This window comes from Branchiostoma belcheri, unplaced genomic scaffold (assembly GCF_001625305.1).
Source record: "Branchiostoma belcheri isolate BF01 breed outbred unplaced genomic scaffold, Haploidv18h27 scaffold18, whole genome shotgun sequence".
NCBI lineage: Eukaryota > Metazoa > Chordata > Leptocardii > Amphioxiformes > Branchiostomatidae > Branchiostoma > Branchiostoma belcheri.
Window position 1 is genome coordinate 431,080 of NW_017803268.1, and position 26,270 is coordinate 457,349.

The window sequence follows — 26,270 nt, forward strand, 5'->3', positions numbered from 1 at the left end:
ATAAGTCTCTACGATTGTACAATCGTGACAAGTGTGAAGCCATGCTTTCAAATTCGGCCTTGAAAATGTGTACTTAGGTCCAACTGTTCCACCATGCCTTCCATGTATGTGGAGAATTGCAATAAATAAATTAATTTATACAGCATTATCGGCTTAATACGACTCTCGGACAACATGAAAGGTCTCAATGCCATTAAGGCCAGATATTACGAACACAACAGCCCCTTTGCTATAAATGTGTAGCTCTCAGCTTGGCTCAGAAGAGATCGGGGGTTTCAGACGAACAGATCTAGAGAATATCGCTACATAACCCACCCACCAGTCACTTTGGTCGCCAACGACTGATCAGGAGAATCCGGTGAACATGTTCAACAACAGCTCGAACCCTCTACGGTTCAACAACATGTCGGACCCTCTGCTGTACAACAACAGCTCGGACCCTCTGCTGTTCAACAACATCTCGGACCCTCTGCTGTTCAACAACATCTCGGACCCTCTGCTGTTCAACAACAGCTCGGACCCTCTGCTGTTCAACAACAGCTCGGACCCTCTGCTGTACAACAACAGCTCGGACCCTCTGCTGTTCAACAACAGCTCGGACCCTCTGCTGTTCAACAACAGCTCGGACCCTCTGCTGTTCAACAACAGCTCGGACCCTCTGCTGTACAACAGCAGCTCGGACCCTCTGCTGTACAACAACAGCTCGGACCCTCTGCTGTTCAACAACAGCTCGGACCCTCTGCTGTTCAACAACATCTCGGACCCTCTACGATTTGAAAGCATGCTTCAGTGTTACTATTGGCACCTCCGCCATACAAATATGTCCTACCATCAGGCCAGTGAGGCTTGTCCCATATACGACGACGTGTTAGGTAGTAAAGGGTGGTCTGTGTACATGCTTTCAGTCATGGGTATCTTGATCATATTAGCCAATGTTACGGTGCTTTTCGGCATCATCGGAACACGGAAGCTCCACAAGGCCTTGTATCTGTACATCGCAAATCTCGCTACATCAGATCTTTTGCCTGGGGTTCTCCTTATTTCTTTAGCTTTCGGGCAGTTGGGTCAGTACGGAGTGCTTGCTGTGTTACACTTTACTACTTGCATGCTGTTTACCCAGATCATGTCAGCATCAGCTCTATCTTTGTTATCTATAGATTGTTACATAGCTGTGAGGCACCCTATTTTCTTCCACAACAACGCTCCTAAGGCCAAGCGGAATGCTTGTGTAGCAATCATAAGTTCATGGATCGTTCTATCATTGTGTGTGTTTTCATCTTCTATGGGCTGGAATTGTGTTTACGGTCGCTCTATCGCCGTAGAATACTGCGTTGCCGTATTTCCTGTTGGCTATGCCATTGTTGTAGCTTCCGTAATCGTATTCACATGTTTCGTCTTGATGTTCACAAACATCAGCGTTTTCGTGCGCATCAAACGACGCCAAAAGACTGGACCTCGCCAGTTTCGAGGAGGTGGAACAAGATCTAGATGGGCTGAAGCTAAAGAGAACCAGAACAGGGCTGGAGGAAGCGAAGGCCACGGTGCACAGGAGGAAGCTCAGCGGAAATTGAACTCCAGTGCTAGGAAGGCAAGAACTGTGATGATCCTTGTAACGTTGGCGTTCGTCTTCTGGCTGCTGGGTTTTGCAGCTCTTCTGTTTGCCCGACTGTGCCTCCGTTACAGACACGTATGCTCAATGGAGACTTTTTCGAATTGGGTGCCTGTAATGATGGTGTTAAACTCGGCGCTCAACCCATTGGCAAACATAATTCGCATGGCCGACTTGAGAAATGCAATCTGGCAACAATTCACTGGTCCTTACCGTGGATTCTTGATCTGTTTGAGGAGATTTAGCCGGGAACAAACAGAACAGGAACAGCAGAATGGACCAGGCCATTAAATTACTGGAGTGACTGTAACGGTTTGTTGTATAATTAAAGTTTATATGTGTTATACAGGAATGTGTCACTATTTACTGTGTAATTTTGAATAGGCTACATGGTATGTTGATGACCCGCCTAATTCTTCGTGCACAAAATACATGGTGTGATAAAGCCTTAACCTTGTTCGCTACGCTCACTCGGTGGTTTAATTCGGTACTGACAAGGCTTTATCATACCATATACATCCCGGGGCGGGTCCTTAGCCCTTAATTAATGAAGGTGGCAGTGATTTTAGACCCATAATCACACATATGTATATATATACATAACACACGGCATAAAAAGTTCTATTTTTACTGACTACCGTCCGGTCACCCTAAATATTATTAGGTCGACCATAGTGTCATTGTACGCGTAAGCTACAAAGGGCCTGTCTAAAACCGAAAGATATCATTTGTACATCAAATACATAGCGGTAATACCTTCACATAATCTATGCTGACAAAAACTAAATTGCCACATTGTTTATTGTAACGCAAACACATTTATAACCGATATAGTTGCAATATTGTGGCGACTAGCCCCTCCCAACTTAGCCGTGGACGACTCTGTAACCCTTTTTGCATGATAATGCCGGGTACCCGGCATTATCATGCAAAAAGGGTTACACTTACAGAGTCGTCCACGGCTACTCCCAACTGTATCTGTCTTGCTACATAATGCACACGTAACTACCATGGTGACAGCACTAATTACCATGGTGACAACTGTTCGGAACACCTGTAGCCCAGGTATGACATAACATATTTTATCGCTTCAACTTTTATGGTCCCTATTTTAACCCTAAGTGTTTGAAGAAGAAGACGGGTTACGTTGCTACTTCCGGGTTAGTTTGTTGGAAGAGTCCATTGCAGTATAGGGTCGACAAATTCGACTAAAGCTCTACCAAAACGTTTGAAAACTACCCACGCTAAATTATACTAATCTTAAATTTATATTCTAATACTAAATATACATCAAAATACCTAGATATTGAAATATAGATAAGATGTAATATTCTACTCTTATATAGAAAATAGACGTTGTTTCTCCCTACCAAGAATTGTGTGATGGTCCATCATGCAGCTGATGAACTTTGACCGAAAGTAGCGTATACAGAATCGTGAGACATTTTCTGTTGTTGTTTGTCACGTCTAGCATCTGTTATATCTGCCTTTGCTGTTGAAGATGTCATGTTGAAGGGTTAAGCATTGACTAAGCGATCTTTTGGTTGACTTTAATCGCCTGACAAAAGTTTCAAAACAGTCGAGCTAAAGCATTGGTTAAAGACAACGTTTTGGTAAAGTATGATACAATGTAGATCAGTAGAAACCTGTATTAGTGTATATAGCCTTGAAGTTATTAAGACAAAGAGGTTAAATCTACATTATAAACCTCCTTGGTGCAGCAAAATCTGAACAAAATAATATCACCGTAAATTACGATAGGATGATTTTTTTTTATACCGAAACTGTATCATGATAAGCGTTGAGTGTGAGTGCAGATAATTTTTGAGTAGTGATGATTCTGTATATTGTACAGTTCTCAGCATGTCGGTGGTAGCAAAGAATCGCAGGGCAACTCTAGAGCGTGTGGAGAAGTTTATATCCAACATTTACTTCACTGATGTCAACCTCAGAGGGAGGTGAGTTTGTATTACCATAGAAAATGCAAAATTTTATATTTGTAGTCATTATCTATTGACTTTCACAAAATAGAAGTTACATTGTATCTATAAATGGAAATTATAGAATCTGATCTATAAAAGAGAGAATCTATAGAAATCTATATAACATCTATTACTATTAATAGAAAGTATCTAGAAATATGATAAAAAATATTCTCTGCAGCTTGCCCAGAGCAATTCCTGCCTATTAAATTACTTCCAGAGCATTTACTAGTAAGCTTCTGTAATGTTGTGTATTTTATGTAGCAAGTGGCAGGACAGAGTTGAAGGGGCTGGTTGGTTGGGCTTTGCAAATGTTACTATTCTACATGTAGTTGAACTTGTGATTTGAATATGTCACCTTCATGCTTTTGCCTAGACTTTACCCCAAGAAGGCCCCGGTGACGTCCCTCCATCACCACTGTACAGCTGAAAGGATCAGATATGACCAGGCTGTCAGCAGGGAGTTCAAACCCACACAGGTCGGACACAACTTTGGGAAAACGTAAGCATTGTTATTATTTGCTCTATTTCCTTTTTTGTTTGTTTTGGAACTGTTAGTGTATTCAACTTGTTATGTTTACCTTTGCAGAAGGAATACATATTGTTTATGCTCAGTTTCTTCCTCTTCTTCTTCTCAAAACAAATAATGTCAATGACCTCGACCAGAGGTCTGTCACCATGGTAACTGGTGCTGTAGCAGACACTCTGTGGTCTTGGGGTACATTATGTAGCAGACGAGAGTTGGAGAGGCTGGTGTCACCTTAACATAAGTACAGGAATGTGTTTGAGTAAAAATAAACAGAGCAGTATAGTAGTTTGTTGCATTAGGCTAGACCATGAGAAGGTATGCATTTGCTTTGCAAATGTTATCTTTCTAGTTTATTGTTTCAATAAGTTACTAGTACCAGTTTTACTGTTTACATCTGCTTCAGTACTATATATGTCAAATTTACTTATTTTAGCTGGAGCACACACTGGTTCAAGGTCACACTGGACATCCCTGAGCACTGGGAGGGGTCAGAGGTCAGGTTCATCTGGGATTCCGGGTCAGAGGCCATGGTAAGTGGGGTCAAAGTTCACAGTTAGTGCCATAATATATACAATTGTAATTGTCTATATAGGCAGTTTAACATTTCAATTCCTTCCCGTTTTTACTTCAACAATACAAAATGTTACATTAGACAACAGTTACTAGTAGTGGCAAAAGAAATGTTAACTTTTATTATAATGCTAAATGGAGGATAGGAAATGTATTTCTGAAGTCCTTGACGATTGTTGCTAGGTGTGGCAGGACGGAGAACCTATCCAGGGTCTGTCTGGTGACACATACTCCAGGACTGATGTCATACTGACGAAAAGACTGGACAAGACACAACCTCACCAGTAAGTGTTTTGAAGAATGAAAGTTCTTGCCCGTAGGCTAATTGCAAGTACATGTAACATGAAAATAAAGGATGGACAATGGATAACAATATAATATGTGACTACTCTTAACTATTCGTACTAAATTCTAACTTATTGGGTTTGACTTCTTTTTCCGAGACAGTGGAAGATGAATAATCCCACTTTTTCTATAATGTGTGGGTTTTGTGATGTTAAGAGTAGAGTACATGTAGTAGCTTTCTTTTTGTCTATAAACATGAAAAGGAAAGAGTTAGTGATGAAAAGTGCCAAGATCAAACACTCAGCTTCACATGTCTTCATATGTACCAAGGACCAGCAGGCTGTGGAACTCCTTACCAGCCTCGGTCTTCCCTGACTGTCCCAATATGACTAAGTTCAAGACTACAGTAAACAGATTCTTGTTGAATTCCTCTTACAATTATGTACCATGCAATTATGTATTATGTATAATGTATTTGATAAGGGTATGTATGTATAATTAAGCGAGGGGAATTGACATATTGAACCGAAGATCATCGTTATACGATGTTAAGATCAGGTTCACTCTGCACTGATTAAAAAAAAAATGATTGCAACATGTTCTCTCCCCTGCCAGTATAACCCTGTATGTAGAGATGGCAGCTAACGGCATGTTTGGAGCAGGCCAGGGCACCATGATCAGTGCTCCTGACCCCAACAGGACCTTCACCCTGTCCCGCGCTGAGTTAGCTGTGTTAGACAGGGACGTCTACAACCTACTCATGGACTTTGAAGTCATCATCGACATGGCAAAGGTAGGCATAAAGTCAAGGAAGACTACTAGAGCTACAAAAAGGGTGAGCTAAAACCTTACCAAAGAATGCTTAATAGGATTCAAATTCTGTTTTGAAAGAATGCTGTTTTAGCAATAGCAGGGATCAAAATATACCTGCACTGGGCTTTTATACAGACTTAATTATGTTAACCTTCGGAGATAAGAATGTACGTAGTGAAGTAAGTACCTTCGCAGAAGGAAAGCATATTGTTTTTAAATTGTTCTGTTTCTTCTTCCTCTTTTTCTTCTCTAAACAAATAAGGTCAATGGCCTGAACCAGACGTCTGTATGATGGTAACTAGTGTTGGGTAACATCATGTTGCAATTTTATAGCAGGAGCGATTTTGACTCCTGTCTGGCCATATATAAGAATGTGTTTGAGTAAGAATTAACAGAGCAGACCATATGTGAAGGTAAACATTATACATTTGCTTTGCAATTGAAATGTTCTAGTTCCTGTTGTCTTCCTGATGATAGTTTATCTCATTTTAACTTTTTTGGTAGCACATCTCAGAAGAGAACCAGCGTAGTTACCAGGCCCTGTACACAGCCAACCAGATGGTGAACGTGTGTGACGTCAGGGACAAGTCTACGTACGCACAGGCCAGAGAGATCGCTCGTAACTTCCTGTCACAGCGGAATGGTGACTCCCAACATGTCATACACGCCATGGGACACTGCCATATTGACTCTGGTGAGGGGGTTGTCTGTTATTCCTATACATTTTAATCCTCAGGTGAATATCAAATTTAAAACCTTTCGTTTTACATGAGCCAACGTTTCCCTGACCATCTGTCATCTGTCGCCTTCATCAGGGCTTAATAATAATGACTGTTTTACTGTGGACTGGAGCTAGGCGTTACATGGTTCACAGTGCACTGAAACTAGATGTTAATTTAACACTGCAGTCCCAAGCGTAAGTATGTGATATACAAGCTAGCTTCAGTGCACTATGAACTATGTTACACCTAGCTCCAGTGCACCAGTCATTACAGCCATGATGAAGGTGACAGACGGTCACCAAAATGTTTGGTCATGTAAAGTGAATGGTGGTGAATAAAAGAGCTTTTAATTAATATTTAATCATTTACGAACCTGATGAAATTATTTACGGATATTCTTCCACACTTTGCAGATACTTTTAGTACATCTTAAATAGATTTTAAACCATTTTCTACAAAGACTATGATCTGCTTTCAATTTGAAATTTTGACTTTAAGTCCAACACAAGAGATGTAGATTACACAGGTAATTGATGCAGTGCCTAGTTTGCTATCACCATGTACAAAAAATGTACCTAGCATGTATGTCTATATGACTTGTTTTCCCATGATGCAGCGTGGCTGTGGCCTTATGCTGAGACCATCAGGAAATGTGGTAGGAGCTGGGCGTCGACCATCAGGCTCATGGAGGAATACCCACAATTCACCTTCACATGCTCTCAGGTAATTTTTCAGTCACATTCAATGACATCTTTTAATACATCCAAAGTTTTTCTATAAGGTGACATCTGCAAAGCAATTATGCATAATGTTTACCTTTGCATATGGTCTGCTCTGTTAATTCTTAGTCTGACACATTCATAAATAAGGTGACAGGAGTCTAGATCCTTCTTACTATAAAATTGCAACATTATGAAAACCAACACCAGTTACCATGGTGACAGACATCTGGTTCAGGTCATTGACCTTTTGGTTTGGAGAAGAAGAGGAAGAAACAGCAAAAGCAATATGATCTTGAAGTCTTTGATGTAGTGTTACAATTGAGTGAGGCTAATCCTGTGTTTGACTGTTTTTTTTATAGGCTCAGCAGTTTGCCTGGGTGAAGCAACATTACCCCACCTTATACCAGAAGATACAGGCTCGGGTAGCAGAGGGACAGTTTATTCCAGTAGGAGGAACATGGGTGGAGATGGTGAGTCCTTCCTGCACCCATCTCTGTTTCAGTTTCCCTTGGGTCACACAACTTGCAATCACTACAACAGGTTGTGGTGTGTTTTCAACTGCCATGGTCTTTCATGATGCAAAGCAGAGAAATCAGTACCAGTATGTACTTCATTCAAGTCTTTGCTATGACTTGGCTGGTGATTTAACTCTACAGAATAGTACATAAGGCAAACGCTCTACTCACTTGGCTATTGGACTGGTCTGAGTCAGTCATATCATAAATTGTGTGTTTTGCTAATTTCCTTATCATAGGCATAGTTGTTATGTTAAGTTGTTTTGTTGTTTTATTCTTATTTACAGGATGGAAACATTCCCAGTGGAGAGTCATTTGTTAGACAGTTCTTGTTTGGTCAGAAGTTCTTCAAGAAGGAGTTTGGGGCCTACTGTAAGGAGGTGAGTCACTGTGGTTACCATGTACATGTATATTGTAAGTTTCAGAAATGCAAGACTCCTAAACAAATAATGATCGGGGTATGATACTATCTGGCAGAAGTATTGTTTTGATTGCCTCAGCTGTGGGTTCGTGTGTTTGTTTGTCAAGACAGGCTAGGTTGATAGCAAGTGGATTGGGAAGGATTGACTGGTAAATGACAGGAATGTCAAAAGGTCAGACACAGGAAATTGGGTGAACTTGAAGGTCCAGAAAACCCAGAATACTTCCAGGGGGTCTGAAATTTCTGATTTTTTTTATTGCAGTGATACTATAAAAAGGTGGTAGATGTATATAGCCTCTACCATGCTTGGGGAGACAGCTGGAAAGAATAGAAATCGGCCAAATAGAGAGATAAGCATGCCAAGGGAGTTTGTCCGTTGAGAGAACATTTCGCCGCACCCAGTGGCCAGTTTCTACTCTTTCCAGCCGCCCCCCCCCAAGCCTGGTAGAGGCTATTAGTAGATGTATATGGATTATTGTTAATGCTATCTACATTTGTACATGTAAGACAATATGTGAGTGAAAATGTTTTTTTCACAACTTTTCCAGTTCTGGTTGCCTGACACATTTGGGTACAGTGCCCAGCTGCCCCAGATCATGGCAGGAGCCGGGATTTACCGCTTCCTCACACAGAAACTCAGCTGGAGCCTCGTCAACAAGTTTCCTGTAAGCTTCATATTTCTATCTGTTGTTTTCTTTTTCTTTGAAAACAAGACAGTGTAAAATCTTGAGGACTTTGTCTATCCATTTTGTTAATATTAGACTAGAGAATATTGCTGATTCTTAAGTTTTTGTTGTCAACTTCTCACCTTTTTTGCCAAAACAGTGGGACTTTCTTTGAAGGCAATTTCATGGCAGCAGAACTGGATTTCAAAAGTCACTTTTTGTTCATTCCTTTATTAATGTAGTTTATGTATGTTGAATAAAGCCTATCCCATATCATGCAGATATCTGTGACTGAGGTAAAAGTATGATATCACTGATGGAAAAGGATTGCGTGTTTCGTATCATAGGCTGGTTCGAGTTATTAATTGGTGGTACCAAAAAATAAAGGGACTCCACACATGGCTTGATTTGGGGCTATTTCAAACACTTCAAGTATGAAATGATAAAAACTGAAAAATGGCAGAAATGACAGTAAACGTCAATATCAGACAGATTTTCTTATCGTTTTTGTTTTGTTTTGTTTTGCCGCCCTAATATTGCACTGAATGCCTTTAAAGAACAAATGCAGTAATTTCAGTTTAGGTGCCTTTTAATGGCCAGTTAATTAGATTAATAGGACCCTTGACGTCACCGCAGCCTCCTGGTGGAATAGGCAGTCATCAAACGTGAACAATCATGGATTTGGGTCAAATATCACCCCTATGTGTGCGGGACTTGTAGAAACCAATGGATCACCTTTTGCAAATAGGATTTTGGGTTAATAGACACCAAAATTGAAATTACTGTATTTGTCCTTCAACTAACCAGCACCACAGTTTCCGTTGGGTGGGGCTGGATGGTACTGGTGTCTTGTCACACTTTCCACCTGGTGATTCTTACCACCTGGAGGGGAAGGTGGAGGATGTAAGTCTTAAAATCACCTGTCTGAAACAGCTGGTCACAGGCAGGTGGCAGAAGAGGAAGCTGTCTGGTGCTCAAGTGCAGTGGGACCAGTTTTATTGTGGTTTAGGCCATACCAATTTAAGCAGTTTTCTGATCCATTTTTTCTGATTCTCAAAAAAAAAAAAAAAAAAATTCAGGTTTTCTGGATCAAATCCAAAATGCTCATATTTTGGCCCCAACAGTTGAAGAAAGTCCTTTTCTTCCCAGTTGTTAGACTTTGTTGATTCATTTTTTTTTCTTCAAGAAAGTCCTTGTTGTCCTAGCTTTTACAGTGTTTCCATGTATCAATGCAGTGGTTTGATTCAAAGTTTTTAATTCATTTTTTTTATTTCAAACCGGCCTTGTATGTTGACATCCTAGCTCCTATTGTAGCATTTGGGCTATCACAATATGCCTAGGCCTGTTTTTTTCCCCTGACAAAACACCCCCAAATTCTAAAAAAAAATATCAAATTGGTGGGGTTTATGATGAAAAAAAAACAAACTTTTGTTGCTTTGTCTCTTGACTAACCAGCACCATACGTTTCGGTGGGTGGGACTTGACGGTACGGCTGTCCTCTCTCACTTCCCACCTGGGGACTCTTACGAAACGGAGGTGAAGGTTGAAGATGTAAGTCTGTAACTCACCTGTAACACACCTGGTTTTAGACTGGAGTGGGGTGTCTGTTTTTGGTGGAAGTGGTCTGGGACCAACTTTCCTGTACCAAGAATTAAACAAAAAACCCATTGGTTAAACTAGAAAGGTAACATTTACAATTTGAAAGCAAATGCATAATGTTTACCTTCGCATATATTCTTACTACACATTAATGGTGACAGGAGTCTAAATTTCTCCTGCTATAAAATTGCAACATGATGTAACCCAACACTAGTTACCGTGGTTGCAGCTGGCTGGTTTAGGTCATTGACCTTTTGTGTTTGAGGAAGAGGAAACTGAGCAAAAACAAGAGAAACAGACTCGAAAAGGTATATCTATCATATGTTACAGATATACATGACTGTGTAGGTCCTAATTTTTCTGCATTTGCTGACAAATTGAATAGGAAAAAGCCATGTTCATCTTTTTAAACTTCTGCTTGATAGTCTAGTCTTTTTTAAAAACTTTTCCATTGAAAGTTGGAACAATGACCATTGCACTTTCAGCACCAAGGACAGCAACTCTTCCTCCACCAGTCTAAACCAGTTCTGTAATACATAAGTCCCCCTTTCCACTAGATGGCAATGCTGAGTGACCATACAGGGACCAAAATTGGGTTCTCTGACCCATGATTTAATAAATCATGACAATTGATTCAAGATGTAACTACTAAAGGTAACATTTGCAAAGCAAATGCATAATGTTTACCTTCGCATATGGTCTGCTCTGTTAATTCTTGCTCAAACACATTCACATGTATGGTGACAGGAGTCTAAATCCCTCCTACTATAAAATTGCAACATTATGTAACCCAAGATTAGTTACCATGGTGAGAGACAGTCTGGTTAAGGTCATTGACCAGGTCATGAGGTCAGTGTTTGGAACGGAAACAGAGCAAAAACAATATGCTTCCCTCAGTAGACATAAAAATTATGCTTTAAAAGACAACAAAACACACAAATTGTAAGAAAATTTTTTCTTTATCTGTGAAATTTGTGGAGCTATCGAGCAAATCTTTGGTCACTCAGTGTTTGCAGAAACTAGTGGAAAGGGGATGTAATATAACCAATAGCTAACGAATGCTTGTGTCATTAGCACCACATGTTTTACTGGGAAGGTTTGGACGGTAGCCGATGCCTGGCACACTTCCCACCAGCTGACAGCTATGGCACTGAGGCTAAAACTCAGGACGTGAGAAACCTATATATAAATTTCTCCATGTTTGCTGCATGTTTTCTGTTTTGAAATATTGGTAAAGTCTCAGAAATTATGCATAAAAAGATACATGTGTACATTTTGTAGGTGTTATTTTTGTCTTTTTTGTTGCATTTCTAAACAGCTGCATGGAAACCAAGCATATTTTATGGTAGAAAATATGAAAGAACTATTCTTCACATTTTTATAAATTTATAATGTTTATGGGTTAAAATTGTTCGTCCGTTGTTCTTGACTATGACCAATGACATCCCATTTTGTGTGTCCAGATTTAAAAAAGCAAGCACTTCATGTCCTATTATTTTCAAAACTTCATATAATTATGATGATATAATCATGATTATAATATATTTCATAAATTTATTGCTCCGCAGCTTCTGAAGACAGTGAAGAACCACAAAGACAAAGGCAGAGTGAACAACAGTGTGCTGCTGTATGGACATGGAGATGGAGGGGGAGGGCCTACGTAAGTCAACACAATAAAACATAAACACAGGACAACAGGCCAACACAACCTTATAAACACTTGCAGTCATATCAGAGGACAGTGACAGAGAGATTTACTTTCATGTAGTCTTTTATCTAAAAGCTGGCAAAAACGTGAATGAGACAATCGTTTTATAAAAACTACTGCCACAGTAGTACATTCCGCCAACTGTCACTCACTTGGAACTTTGTGCTTTTAGTTTAACGTGATTATTCCATGGTTGATTTTTTTTTAATAGGGAGGACATGTTGGAGAGACTGAAAAGGCTAACAGATGTAGACGGACTACCAAGGTCAGTTCTCTTCAGTTTCGGTCAAGAATGGAAGGGGTGTTAACTCTGACTTCCGGTTGTACTAGTATTAAGCGCATCGGCAGAACGTACAGTACTTTATGTCCTACCTGGTCTGCAATTACGTTCGATACGGGTGTTCCGGCCCGTGTGATAACGCGTACGGCCCGGCCCTTCCAAATGTTCCATAGAACGATTCGAACATGTTTCACTCTAACCGCGTGCAATGCTTTCGAAAATTCGGATGCAAAATTCGGACGTTGGAATTGATGTTGTTGCATTTGTTGGGTTTAGGGACACCAAATTTTTGCTCATTTCGCATTGAAAGCTGTGTTTTCGTGGGTGGTATGACATAAATAAAATACAACACGGTGTATTCCGCATCACCCTCGGTCCCAGCCCTCCCGCGGATCGGATCTCCCTCTGGCCTTCGGCCGTCGTGCGATCTGACGTGCGGTCGGGCTGGTACCTCGGGCAATACGTAATACCCCGTGCTGTATTCTATATGCGCAAAACCCTAACGTATTGTCTATACATGTAGCACTTTGGCAGAACGTCTCAGGGTTTCACCCAGGTCTGCCAACATGCTCTTGTATTACATGTTCGAGTAGTACTCTGAAGTCCATCTGTTTTCTATAATGTATTCTGTTGTTTTCCACCACTGCTTAGAGTTGCGATGTCAAGTCCAGACAAGTTCTTCAGCAAAGTTGAGCAGGAGGAGAGCAGTAACCTGTGTACCTGGGTTGGGGAGTTATATCTGGAACTGCACCAAGGAACCTTCACTACACAAGCACAGGTGATATAGACCAGAGTCTAGTCTTGTTAGAATATGAAGAATTGACCTAATACACATGACAAAACAGTTCATCTAGAGAAGCTTTCACAACATCTTCCATCTTCTATTAGCTCATGATGACAAGGTCATGAGATCTAAGTTTTAAAGGTCACACAGGTCACATGACTGGAGGAGGGTGCTGTAGATGGGGGTAGTTGGTGGCGGCCTTGGTCACGGTTTAAGGATGGGGAGAGGACTCTTATATGTACTGCAAATTGTTTTATGTTTGATTGTTGTGTTTCAGATCAAGAAGGGGAACAGACAGTGTGAATTCTTGTTCCATAATATAGAACTGATGGCAACACTGGCCTGGGTAGCAACCAGGGGCAAGGACACAAACAGGTGAATCCATAATTATCCATGAAATATGATATGGTAAATTATCAATTAATTATCATATTATTTTAAGTACATGGCTGAGTACGAGTGTTTGCCTTGCATTTGATAGGTTGTGAGTTTAATCCCGGCTGAGTCATACCAATTTGAAAGACTTTCTCTGCTTAGCACTAAGCATTTGAGAAGAGTATGGGAGTTAAACACACAACACTACCAGTGGACTTAACAACAGTAACAGTGGCTCCCTGCTGTAGTGATTGCACAATGTTGTCTGGCCCAAGGGTTGGTAAAACAAAGATGGGTGCCGCCCCATGCACCACCTAGTGCGGAAACCACTTCGACTATACCGGTAGTGCTGTGTACCTGTTTGCTGGACTGGTTCCAGACTTGTAAAGATGTTCATGTTCAAGTAAAAAAAAAAAACAATTCTGGACATGTCACATAGTGTACCCCTTTTTTTCCAAACCACCTAAAACCCTCCATAGTTTGCAAAATCTGTGCTGCAAAATGAAGAAAACATTGCCATCGGGCAACGTCAAGTAAGGTTCCCAACATGCAACTTTGTATATTATATATATTTATATGACACGGGTTTAGGTCTGGACTTACGAGTCCAGAACAGAACCCAAACCTCTGGACTTGAACCTAAATGTGAGTTTAGGTACACAGCTCTAACCTTGACTATCTGTCCTTTCTTTCTGCAGGTATGAGTACCCGTGTGAGCCCCTGGCCCACATGTGGAGGCTGTTTCTGTTGAACCAGTTCCATGATGTGTTACCAGGCAGCTGTATCAAGGCTGTAGTAGACGATGCACTGCAGTATTATCAAGGTAACTCACATCCACATATTTACTCGTAAAAGCTTTTATTACCTTGAATTGGTACCGGTAGACCAGTATGAAGTTGTGTGGGGTCGTGTGGTGCAATAGCAGACTGATCGGCTCAGAACCAAGAGGTCCCGGGTTCGAATCCTGCTCTGTCACCGATCTTGTGTTCTTGGGAAAGGCACTTAACATGACTTTCCTAACTTCACTCAGGTGTAAAGAGCACCTAGCTACAACCCTCATCATGTAACCTGTAACCTAGGAGTGGCCTTCAGGCAATATTACATGGTGATCAAGGAGTAAAAAAAAGAACATAACCATTAGAAGTTTCATCAAGTCTCGTGAGTCATAGAATATTAGTCTAAAAGTTACTTGTAGTCTTTTTTTTAACAGTAGATGTTTTAGATTCAAACATTTTTTTTAATGTATTGTTGCCATTAGAAATTCAGACTTCCGGGTGCAAGCTCTTGGGAGAAGCAACAGAGAGACTGCTCTCTGCAAAGGTACAAGCCATTTTAAAGCATAAGATTTGGTATATAGAATAATATGTATGCACATGTGTATTAGGTTGAAAAAATTATGTATTTTATTCTGTAAAGTATCAAAAAGAAAACTATGTATCATTAGGATTCGTTTGATTACAATAAAATGCTGTAATCTTTTGCTATTGGCAGTCTTCTGCAAGTGTTGCAGGGGCAGTCAACACACTATCCTGGGACAGAGAAGAGCTGTTGGAAATCCCAGCAGGCCTTGCCTCAAAGATGATGATTGACAGCTCTGTGCCACAACAGGAGTTGGATGATGGAACTGTGCTAGGTCAGTTGACAGAGTAATCTTTGAAATGGTTGTTCATAATGTGCATTAGAAGCATTTACTCATAAAAGAAAACATTATATTTCAGTACTTTGGTCATTTTAAAGACTAGTTGTCTGGTATTTAAAGTGTAAAATTACAGATTTTGGCCTGTGACAGTCAGTTGTACAATCATGCTGACATAGTATATTTGGAAGTTTATGTTGTGTTAGTTCATACATAATGTGTAATACTATTAGCAACAATTGCCTACAAAGTTATATTTTGGCAGTTAACTAGTATTCAAATAGTTCAGTAGTCAAATCCCTAATACTGAAGAGACAGGAAGCACACAGATATGGCCATAGGCACCTGTACAAGTTCCTTCGTAATAAGATTGCCCGTCTTATTTCTACCTCTAAGAAAAACTACTATGCTGACCACATAGAACATCTTAAGAAAACCAAACCAGCACAGTGGCACAAAACGATCAGACATTTGGCAAACTGGTCCAGACCGAGTTCAACAATCCATGTACCTGGATTCGAACCGACTAATACATCAGGAGCAGCTCAAGCAATAAACAGTCACTTAGCAGCCATTTGTCAAGCCCTTCCCCCACTTGACTACTCTAGACTCCCTGCATACTTACCAGCCCTACCCCCACCCCAAACTCAACCCATGGGACATGTATCAACGACTACAACGTGTTAAAGTATCTAAGGCCCCTGGCCCTGACCTTATCCCACCCAAATTAATCAAAGAGTTCGCATACGAACTCTCCACCCCCCTAACTGATATACTAAACACTTCATTGAGAGAGGGCAGGGTCCCTGAAGTGTGGCGTGATGCCACAGTAATCCCAGTGCCTAAGGAATACCCAGCGGACTTGAACAAGATCCGGCCAATCTCACTGACCGCACAGTTTGCCAAGATCTGTGAGGGTTTTATCAGCACATGGATTTTTTCGGACATCTTCCCTAACGTAGACATAAAGCAGTTTGGTAACATGAAGCGTTGCTCAACGACTCATTGTCTTATAGACCTCCTAAATTTCTTCTATGAGGGAGCTGAGAGGAAAAGCACTGTTGGCACATTAATACTAACTGACTTTTCGAAAGCATTCGATAGAGTCTGTCACACCACTGCCATTAACAAACTTATATCCATGGGCACAAGACCCTCACTGATCCCCTGGCTCTGTAGTTTTGTGTCAAGCAGAAGGCAGCGTGTTAGGTATCAGGACTCTATATCGAGCTGGGAAACACTAACGTGTGGAGTGGCCCAAGGTACTCTACTGGGCCCACTGGTGTTCCTCGCCATGATCAATGACGCAAAACCTAATACTAATAATCCACACTGGAAGTATGTCGATGACATGAACCTGGGAGAAGTTAGAACTGTGTCAACCCCAACTAAACTTCAGACTGACCTTGACTCATTGGACACCTGGGCCGAAACGAACTCCATGTTACTTAACCCCAAAAAATGTAAAGCAATGTATTTCTGCTTCATGAGAACCCCCCCAGTAATGCAGCCACTGACTCTCGGAGGTCAGCCACTTAGCATAGTTACACAAGCAAAGTTACTTGGTTTGCACATACGCTCTGACCTACGGTGGTCTGATCAAGTTGACGCCATGGTGTCCAAGGGCAGTAGAAGGTTATACTTATTAAGTAGGCTGCGTCGAGCTGGCCTCCCAAGCTCTGACCTTGTCACAGTGTATTGTGGGTATATTCGACCAATAGTTGAATATGCCACGCCCTGTTGGAATGCGGGTATCACAAAAAAACAATCTGACAGCATAGAAAGAATCCAGAAAAGGGCATGCAGAATCATGCTGGGTAGAAGCTATCACTCGTATTCCGAGGCCCTGTCAACTCTTGACCTCCAACGTCTGTCTGAACGGAGACTGACCCTGTGCCGGGCCTTTGCCCTTTCAGCCACTAGGTCTAGGCACGCCCCCTGGCTACCCCCAGTTAGTAACCACTCACACAACATGCAGCTAAGGCAAACACGGCGCTACAAACCACCCATTGGGACAAAAAGATATTTATGCAGTCCTGTCCCCACAATGCTGAACATACTGAATAACCTTGCCATACAGTAGATTTCATTTTATGTTGTTGCACATGATGTAATTGTACTTTTTTATTTTGTCAGTTGTACCTAAGTAATTTGCCAACAGAAGTTGTATGATGTAATTTTAGCATAAATGTGTATTATTCTAGCGTATAAGTGGTGTTTAATGCCTCTCAAGGCACTTTTTATGTATATATATTATGTATTAGTCATGTAATTTTTTAAAAATTTGTAAAAGCTTCTCAATTCAGCCTTTGGCTGCAAAAAGCTTCTAACCTACTGTACTATGTATGTATGAAGTATGTGTTTCTGCAAATAAACCAGTCTATATATACTATATTTGATCATGATGTAACAGGCACAGGAGACAACTCCTTTCAAAATGTAGACATTTAGACATTTTTACTTTGGTCCAAAATACAGTATCTTTTCTCCTGATGCAATGGTAAAAGCCATTCCAAATGGTGTGTTTGACTACTAAGCTTATTGATGAGAGAAGTTATTCAGGCTAGAAATCAACAGAGACATAGATGTAGTTTAGATGCTTATGCTTGACAATGTATTTTTCCCTGTTCCAGTGTGTGCCAGCTGCCCCAGTATGGGCTATGCTGCTCTAGAGGCCCCTGAATCTGACTTGTGGCCAGTGTCTGTGTCAGTGGATGAACATCAGGTGCAACCTAGACTTTCAAACCTTATCACACTAAAAACTTCTTGAAAGTGAAGACCAATCCAGAATTTTTGTCAAAAGTAGAGTAGATCATACCTAAAAAGTTTGGCACAAATTCAATTTGAAAGAACGTTTAGAAAAAAATCTGTATGTTGGTAACATTCCATCTCATTATCAACTCTCAAATCGTCATCTATATGATGTTCTATTTAATCTTTCCCAAAGTGTTGTCTGGTATTTGTCCCCAGAAATCTTTTCAAACATAAACAAAACAGTTCTATTTGTATAACAATCATTTCATTACATTTTTAGGGCTCTGTAGTGCTTGAGAATGGGTACATCTCTGCATCCATAGACTACATGGGGAGGGTGACTTCATTGGGGCTACTGGAAACTGGCAGGTAACGCATATACTTTTAATTCTAAGACTTATACAAACTTAAAGGCATCCAATGCGATTTCATGGCAGCAAAAATGGAAATATTTTGAATAAGGCAATCTTTGTGATATTCACACCTTCTGCTTCACATTAGCACATTTGATTCAGTATTTCATACCTTGGGCTTTTACAACTGCAGAAACAAGCCCCAATATGAGTCCTTTATTTTCTGGGAGGCACCCCAAAAATCAGTCAAGAGCCCTTCCAGTAACCATTTTCCGTCAGAATTTTGGGAATTTTTGCTCCAAGAGGTTCAATATACATTGGGATAAAATGTGGTTTTAACTCAGTATGTAGACAAATGACTAGAATATTGATTTTAAAAATCGGGTTTCCAAGCCCTAAAAACTGCACTGGATGCCTGGTATTTTCAAATGGAAACTGAACATCATTTAACACTCCTGTACGTTTGGAACCGCATTGTAGAATCTGTTCTTAGTTCTCAGTAACTGTTTGACAACTGACCACAATTATGTATATATCTAACCCGGCACGTTTTGAACCACATTGTAGATACATGTCCCTGTATGTAATCACGCATATGTATAGACATAATATCATACATTTGGGAATGCATCTATAGCAGTAACACCTATACTGCAATGCAATGTGAACCAGTCAGAATTGCCCTGAGGAAGATGACAGACGGTCACCAAAACGTTGGCTGAATAAAAGACTTGGTTGTGTAAAAAGAGTCTCTTTACTCAGTGTCTTACCAACCTGATGAAACTATTCACGGATCATCTGAAAGAAGTAAAAATCTGCTGAAGCCTTCCCTTTGCCTAGTTTACAGTATTGTTTTTTTTTTCATTGTTAATCGCAGTCATCTCTTCACAGCAAATTCACAACACTAAATATACAATGATTCAAAACTAATCTCCCATAATTTCAGGGAGGCAATCGCCCCGGGTTGCCTTGGTAACCAGTTTGTGTTGTTTGACGATGTCCCCCTGTACTGGGATGCCTGGGACGTCATGGACTACCATCTGGAAACAAGGTAAAGTGTCCATCTGGAAACATGGTACAAATAGGAAACCATCTAAAAACATGGTAAATCCAAGAAATCTCTGCCCATCTGGAAAAGTGGTAAAAGTAAGAAATCATTGTCTTAACTAAAATAACAGATATTAGACATCTTGTAGTTGATTGTTTTAATATAATACAGTCCTGGACTTGTGGAAGTACATGTACATTGGAGTGCACCAGAATTTCAGCACCAAGGACAGATGCTATTGAAAAATATAACAACTTTCCTATTCTGGGAAGGTTTCATTATAAAAGATGTTGAAGAGTAATAGGAGAAATTCCTGACTTGTAGGAGAACAACAACTGTCTTATTTTTTAGTTAATGGCATAGTGAAGAAAAGTTCCATAGTAACCTTTTCTTGCTTTAAAGAAATATGTATTACTCTTCCTGGTATTAAAGGCATCCAATGCAGTTTTTTAAAAGTCAATATTAAATCTAGTCATTTATCTAGTACATACAGAGTTGAAACTACACTGTCCTAATGTATATTGACTCTCATGGAGCAGGAATACCCAAAATTTCTGACGAAAAAATGGTTACTGGAGGGGCCCTGTGCTGATTTTTAGACTTACATTCTCCCTGTAGGAAGCCCCTGACAGATGTCTCACAGCAGGTGCACATCACGGAGAGTGGTCCCCTCCGTGCAGCTGTCCAGGTGCAGATCCCCATCAGTGATGCCAGCTACATCAAACAGACCATCACACTGGACACAGGCAGTATGGAGCTCAGGTTTCACACTCAGGTGGACCTTTGTTTTCTCCTCTTTTTTTCTAGAAAAAAAATCAGGCTCTGAATCATCTCCAAAATGCTCATATTTTGGCCCCAACAGTTGAAGGAAGTCTCTTCTCTTCAGAGTTGTTCCAGTTTTTCCATCTATCAATGCAGTGGTTTGATTAAAACTTTGAAATTCATTGATTGAATTACAAACCAGCCTGGTATGTTGACTTGATGGTTACTATCAGAGCATTTATTTGGGTCTATCATAGGATGCCTAGGCCTGTTTTTATTCATTTCTTTTGCCCTGTGGCTTCATATTTTTTTCGTAAAAAATCTGAGAACCAACAAATCAAACTGGTGTGGCCTAATATATTTGTTACCATTACACTCTTCATGCATTTTTTTGTGTCAGTTGGTCCTGTACCAAAATGTATTGACGTCATTGCTGAATACTTCTAAAAATTCTATGGATTGACTTCAAATTTGTTTCTATGTAGTACAATGAAGTAAACTTACATTGATACATGAAGTGTAAAAAAGTCTAAACATGCAGCTTTTGAAAGCCTGAAGCTTCTTTGAAACTACTTGTACTTCTGACACAAGTTCTGAATTCTGTACATTTTTCTTTAGAATTCTAACAATTTCTTTGACATCTTACTGGATTTGATGTAGGTTGAGTGGCACGAGAATCGAAAGTTCCTGAAGGTGGAGTTCCCGTTGCACGTGCGTACTACAGAGGCCACGTATGAGACAGCGTTTGGACACCTGCGCCGGCCCACACACCAGAACACTTCATGGGACTGGGCAAGATATGAGGTGGGGAAATCACAGCATTCATTACAAGTTATTTGTTGCAGTCATTTGAGAAATATTAAATGACAACTCTGAAAAATCCGTGAATAGTTTCATCAGGTTGGTAAGTCACTGAGTAAAGAAGTTCATTTTTACACAACCAAGTGTTTTATTCTGAAAAATATTATGCATAACTACATGTAGGTGTAAGTAATCATCAGATGCTATATTCATAACTTCAACTGAATACAAAGTTAATTGCTTTGTGTTATTGTAAGTGATGACAAAGATTTAATGTTTTTTTTACAGCATTAGGACATTATATTTCTTCTACATTTGATATTTATGCTCATGCATACACCTAACCTTAAAATGGTCTTTGATATAGATTCTCAGTGCCTAGAATGTACAACTCCAAAAAACAAAATTTTCAATATATACAATGTATATATGCATGTAGTTTATAATCCAAAACAATACCATTTTAACTTGCGACATAAAGACATTCAAATAAATTCTAAAGCTTTATTTAAAATTTAGAGTTAATCAATTGAAGTTTGCTTTATTCTCAGGTTTGTGGCCACAAGTGGGCAGACCTGTCTGAGTACAACTTTGGAGTGGCCCTCATGAACGACTGCAAGTACGGGCACTGTGCACAGGGCAATGTCATCAGGCTATCTCTGTAAGTACACTCAGGCATTACATTTTCATAAATATCAGTTTGTTGGCTTGCACTTTGCTAAAACAAGTGTTCTATCCAGGGTCCGTCTAATGAAATGTCTTCATTTCACAGAATTATGCTGCTCATTATGGACACATTTTTGCCCAATCTCTCATCTTTGAAGGACACAAATTGGTGTGTAAAGATATGTCATTAAACTAAGCTTAGCCTACCAGCAAAATTTCCCCCTCGAAATGCAGGAAATAACTGTTTCAGAGGGTCAAGATTTAGTAAGTAAGCTGTGTTGCACAACCAGTCAATGATAGAAAAAGCATTGAAATTTACCCTATTAGAGAGGATGGCTGCATACAGTATACCTAGTAATAGTAGTATTATGTTTGTATTTGTGTTTGCTCTTGTAGCCTGAAGTCTCCCAAGGCCCCAGACAGTGAGGCAGACATGGGACATCACACCTTCACCTATGCTATCATGCCTCACATGGGTAAGAGCAGTAACAGCAAGTTACTGTTAGAGAAATATCAATTACAAACTAAGCTAAACCTGTTTTAACCTTCTACCTGCTGCCCAGAACCATCCACAATACACATTTGGTGTCAGAAGGCAGCTTAAGGAGGGAGATGGTTAATCAGTGGATGACAAAATCATGTGAAAAACAATTTCAGCACCAAGGACAGATGCTATTGAAATAAACAACTATCAATCTCTATCCCCCAAAAAGTTTTTTTTAAGAGGTAGTGTTTCAAGTTCTTGTTCTCAGTGTTTAATAGTTTGGGCTCTCAATATTTGTTTACCGGAGGAGGAAAACATATTGTTTTTGCTCAGTTTCTTCTTCCTCTTCTTCTTCTCCAAACAGTGACCTCAATGACCTAAACCAATGTTGTGTCTGTTACCATGGTAACTAGTGTTGGGTTTCATCATGTTGCAATTTTATAGCAGGAGGGATTTAGACTCATGTCTGACCATATACTAGTATATGAATGTGTTTGAGTAATTTTTGTTAATCTTATACTTGAATATCATGTCACCAAGGGCTTGAAGGTTATTGAGTTGTCATTGACCCTTGACCCTAGGAACGTTCCAAGATGCAGGGGTAATCCAGGCAGCCTACAGCCTGAACCAGCCCCTCCTGCCTGCACAGCTGCCAGCTGACCCGGACAGCAGGAGTCACAGCTTCTTCACTGTCAGCAACCCTGCTGTCATTCTAGAAACTGTCAAAAAGGTGATGAACAGCTTCCTACAGATTTAATATGCAGTGTGCTGTGCTATGCTGTACATGTATTTGTCAGCTTCTATACTGTCAGCAACCCTGCTGTCATACTGGAGACAGTCAAGAAGGTCATGAACAGCTTTTTTTAGACTGAAATGTAGTGTGCTGTGCTGTAGTTGTCAGAAGCCCTACTTAGAGTACTGTAACAGCAGAGGTTTGGATTTTGGCTTATTTTTGGCATGTTTGTATCTGGTATATTTTTAAATAATATGCCAACCCAGCTGTAAAAAAAGATACCAGTGCAAGAAAGGAAGCCTGATAAACCACCATAAATAAGCCAAAACTCAAACCTCTGCTTGGAAAGTATACTGAGACTACGCCAGATAGTTGTGGGCCAAATGTATGTGGGCATAGCTTTGTAAGTTGATGTGCATGTCACTTTCTTTTTTTGAAATTCTTAAAGTAGTGTCTTTTAATTTAATATAATAATGATGACAAGAATTTTTATTTCTGGTGATACAGAAATACCTGATTCTTGTTCAGTGATTACATGCTGTCAAATTCTATGTAACAATATATATTGAGCAACTGTAGATTTGTTTTGGTTTGTTGCAGGCAGAAGATCAGGAGAATGCCATAGTGCTGAGGTTGTATGAGTCCTGTGGTGGACATGGGACAACTGCAGTATCTTCCACACTACCTATTACCAGGGTAGACAGGTGGGGACTATCATAAGTGAATTTTCCTGTTTGACAGTTAATGAGCAAGTCATTCATTCATGTACCTAGTAAATAATAAAGCAGGTGTATCCAAGCAACCACTTGATAGATCAACTGGTCTCTAAAAATAGTAACAATTTTGTAAGTCTAGAGTATTATTACTTCAATTTACGTAGATTTGAAGAGTGTATAGTATAATCCTTAGGCAATATGTATACTGATGATATTGCTAGCCTCTACCAGGCTTCAGGAAGCGGCTGGGAAGAGTAGAAATTGGCCCATAAAACAGATGATATGCTAGGGGAGTTGGTCCATACAAAGAGCAGAAAACTGTACTCTAAGCATGGGCCAACTCCTCTGGCATGTTAGTCTATTTGACCGATTTCTACTCTTTCTAGCTGCTTCCTGAAGCCTGGTAGAGGCTAGGTATTTCAGCCCTCATCCTGTAGTTGTTTCATTTTTTAATAATGATAATAATAATAATGAAGACCTTTATTGTACGCAAATACCCACTGGGTTCAGTACAGGTCACAGAAAAGACATCACAGTTTGCAATGAATATATACAATGTACAAGCTAGTGCTAATTCTATGTACTATATATGGACATATAGTCTTACTAATAATTACGATAATTTGGCTTCTTCTCGCTTCTTAGTAATGATGTAGATATAAGTACAGATGTGAATAGTTACACAAGTTTTTATCATTTTTTTTTAAATTTCAGGTGTAACCTGTTGGAGGAAGTGGACAGCAGCACTGCCCTACAGTGGGAGGGGGGCAGTGTCCAGCTGTCCTTCACACCTTTTCAGATCATCACACTACTGGCATACCTGTGATCACTCACCTGTCACTTCACACTGTTATGCTTATCGAAAAATATCCATATTTGATTATTTACCACTCCCCTTTGCAGTACAAGTGAAAAAGGACACTGCATTTTATGTTTTTTGATGAAAAAAAAAAATTTAAAAAAAAAAGTGAAAAAGGACACGGTCCATATAGGGTCAAAGTTCAAGGTCAGATAGCAAGGATAAAGCTACCAATCTGCAACCTGGCTGTGATAGCCTCCTTTGCAGACTTGTGAGGTGTCGGTGTGATCTTTTTTGTGGGAGTGGCATATACTCCCTTCACTGCAAAACTCCCTCTTCGTAGCCCATGTAAAAAATTGTGTATCAGCACTCAACACAAACACACAGCATAAGCACACAGACAAACACACAATGGTTAAAAGAAAACATGGTATTTCTACAGGGAAGTATTATTGTGTCCTATTGGTTTTAGAAACCAAATAAATATGTGAAAGACAACAAAACCATGCAACAGTGACGACAAAATCTTCACAGAAATAAGATCAGTGACATAGAACAGGTTCTGACCTTGGTGCTAAAATGCCCTCCCCATGAGTATAGTATCGAAACCCTGGGGCATCTCTACAGATTAGTGTTGGGACATTTTAGTTTCCCAGCTGAATTTGTTGTTTTTGTCACATAAATAATGTTATTAGCTCCAAAGAAAAGGTCTTTATGATTAGTCAAAATCATTGAACAATTATTGGATGTCTGTTATTTTTTTACAATTAATGTCTAATGGTGTTGAAGTAAATGGATGGTGGCTGTATAATCTGCTAATGTTTGGTTTAAAAAGAGTATGACTAGGTACTGGTACATTTTTTTGGCCACAAGCAAGTGATTCTGTCCATAAAAAAACGTGAAATTTCACACATTACACTCTTTTTTATGTAGAACTTGACATATCAATGATATGTTGCAAATATTGGTGCCTTAGGCATCATAATTAATAGTCTTGCAAATCCCATGACAATATCACAAAGCCATTATGACCTTAAAGCCTACATTGTATCACTTGTGGATACAAACATTGCCATATAAAATCTACAAAAACCTTTCATTTGTCAAAAATAGTGTAACATAGTGTAAAAGCTGAAATATACGGCAATAAAATCAGTAGTACTCTTGTGGAATGTTCTAGAAACACACTTCCATATTTTCAACACATGCCCATTTAAATCAATGGCTTTTCTGTATTGTATAAGCACAGGTAGACATACCTGGACAACTGACCTTATCCACAGTGTCACCTGAACTGTGCGATCTATGTTGTTCAAGACAGATCATTATTAGAGATGACAAGAGATATGGATCTGTGGATATCTTCTTTTGTATGGGTGTCATCCCGCTATGTCGTCTCAATACCGTAAAACAACATATTTACTCAAGAATAAAGAGTCATACAAAAAGATTGTGCTTCGCAGGATAGTGATTTTTTTTAGATTTAACGAAAGCTTTTGATGCATATTTTATGCAGAAACCGTCCGTTACAGAATCGTTTTGTTGATGTTGTCTTTTAAAGGCATCCAATGCGATTTCAGAGCAGCAAAACTGGAAGTATATTAATTGAATGCAATCTTTGTGATGTTGACATATACTGCTTCACATTAGCACATTTCAATCATTATTTCATACTTAAGGCATTTAAAACTGTAGAAACAAGCCCCAAGATGAGTCCTTTATTTCCTGGGTGGTACCCTAAAAATCAGCCCAGGGCCCTTCCAGTAACCATTTTCCGTCAGAATTTTTGCTCCACGAGGGTCAATATACATTGGGATAGTGTTGTTTCAACTCAGTATGTAGATAAGTGACTAGAATGTTGACTTTGAAAAAATCTGGTTTCCAAGTCCTAAAACTGCACTGAATGCCTTTAATTAAGATAATTTAATAATTTTGATTC

At 39.7% G+C, this 26,270-nt stretch overlaps 1 protein-coding gene across 1 annotated transcript; it reads left to right on the forward strand.

Annotated features, from left to right (window-relative positions):
• Positions 1 to 403: 403 nt before the first annotated feature.
• On the forward strand, positions 404 to 24,358 carry LOC109467282 (alpha-mannosidase 2C1-like). The gene is made up of 32 exons (XM_019765225.1): positions 404 to 501; positions 649 to 872; positions 1,417 to 1,541; positions 3,033 to 3,045; positions 3,465 to 3,567; positions 3,968 to 4,093; positions 4,554 to 4,650; positions 4,874 to 4,974; positions 5,591 to 5,768; positions 6,293 to 6,482; positions 7,127 to 7,233; positions 7,592 to 7,702; positions 8,035 to 8,127; positions 8,717 to 8,833; positions 11,507 to 11,602; positions 12,001 to 12,092; positions 12,352 to 12,405; positions 13,072 to 13,198; positions 13,482 to 13,579; positions 14,278 to 14,402; positions 14,838 to 14,899; positions 15,071 to 15,212; positions 17,849 to 17,940; positions 18,250 to 18,338; positions 19,269 to 19,373; positions 19,989 to 20,145; positions 20,793 to 20,936; positions 21,485 to 21,594; positions 21,996 to 22,075; positions 22,665 to 22,813; positions 23,417 to 23,520; positions 24,247 to 24,358. The coding sequence occupies exons 1-32, from the start codon at positions 404 to 406 to the stop codon at positions 24,356 to 24,358; spliced, it is 3,621 nt and encodes a 1,206-aa protein (XP_019620784.1).
• The last annotated feature ends 1,912 nt before the right edge of the window (positions 24,359 to 26,270 follow it).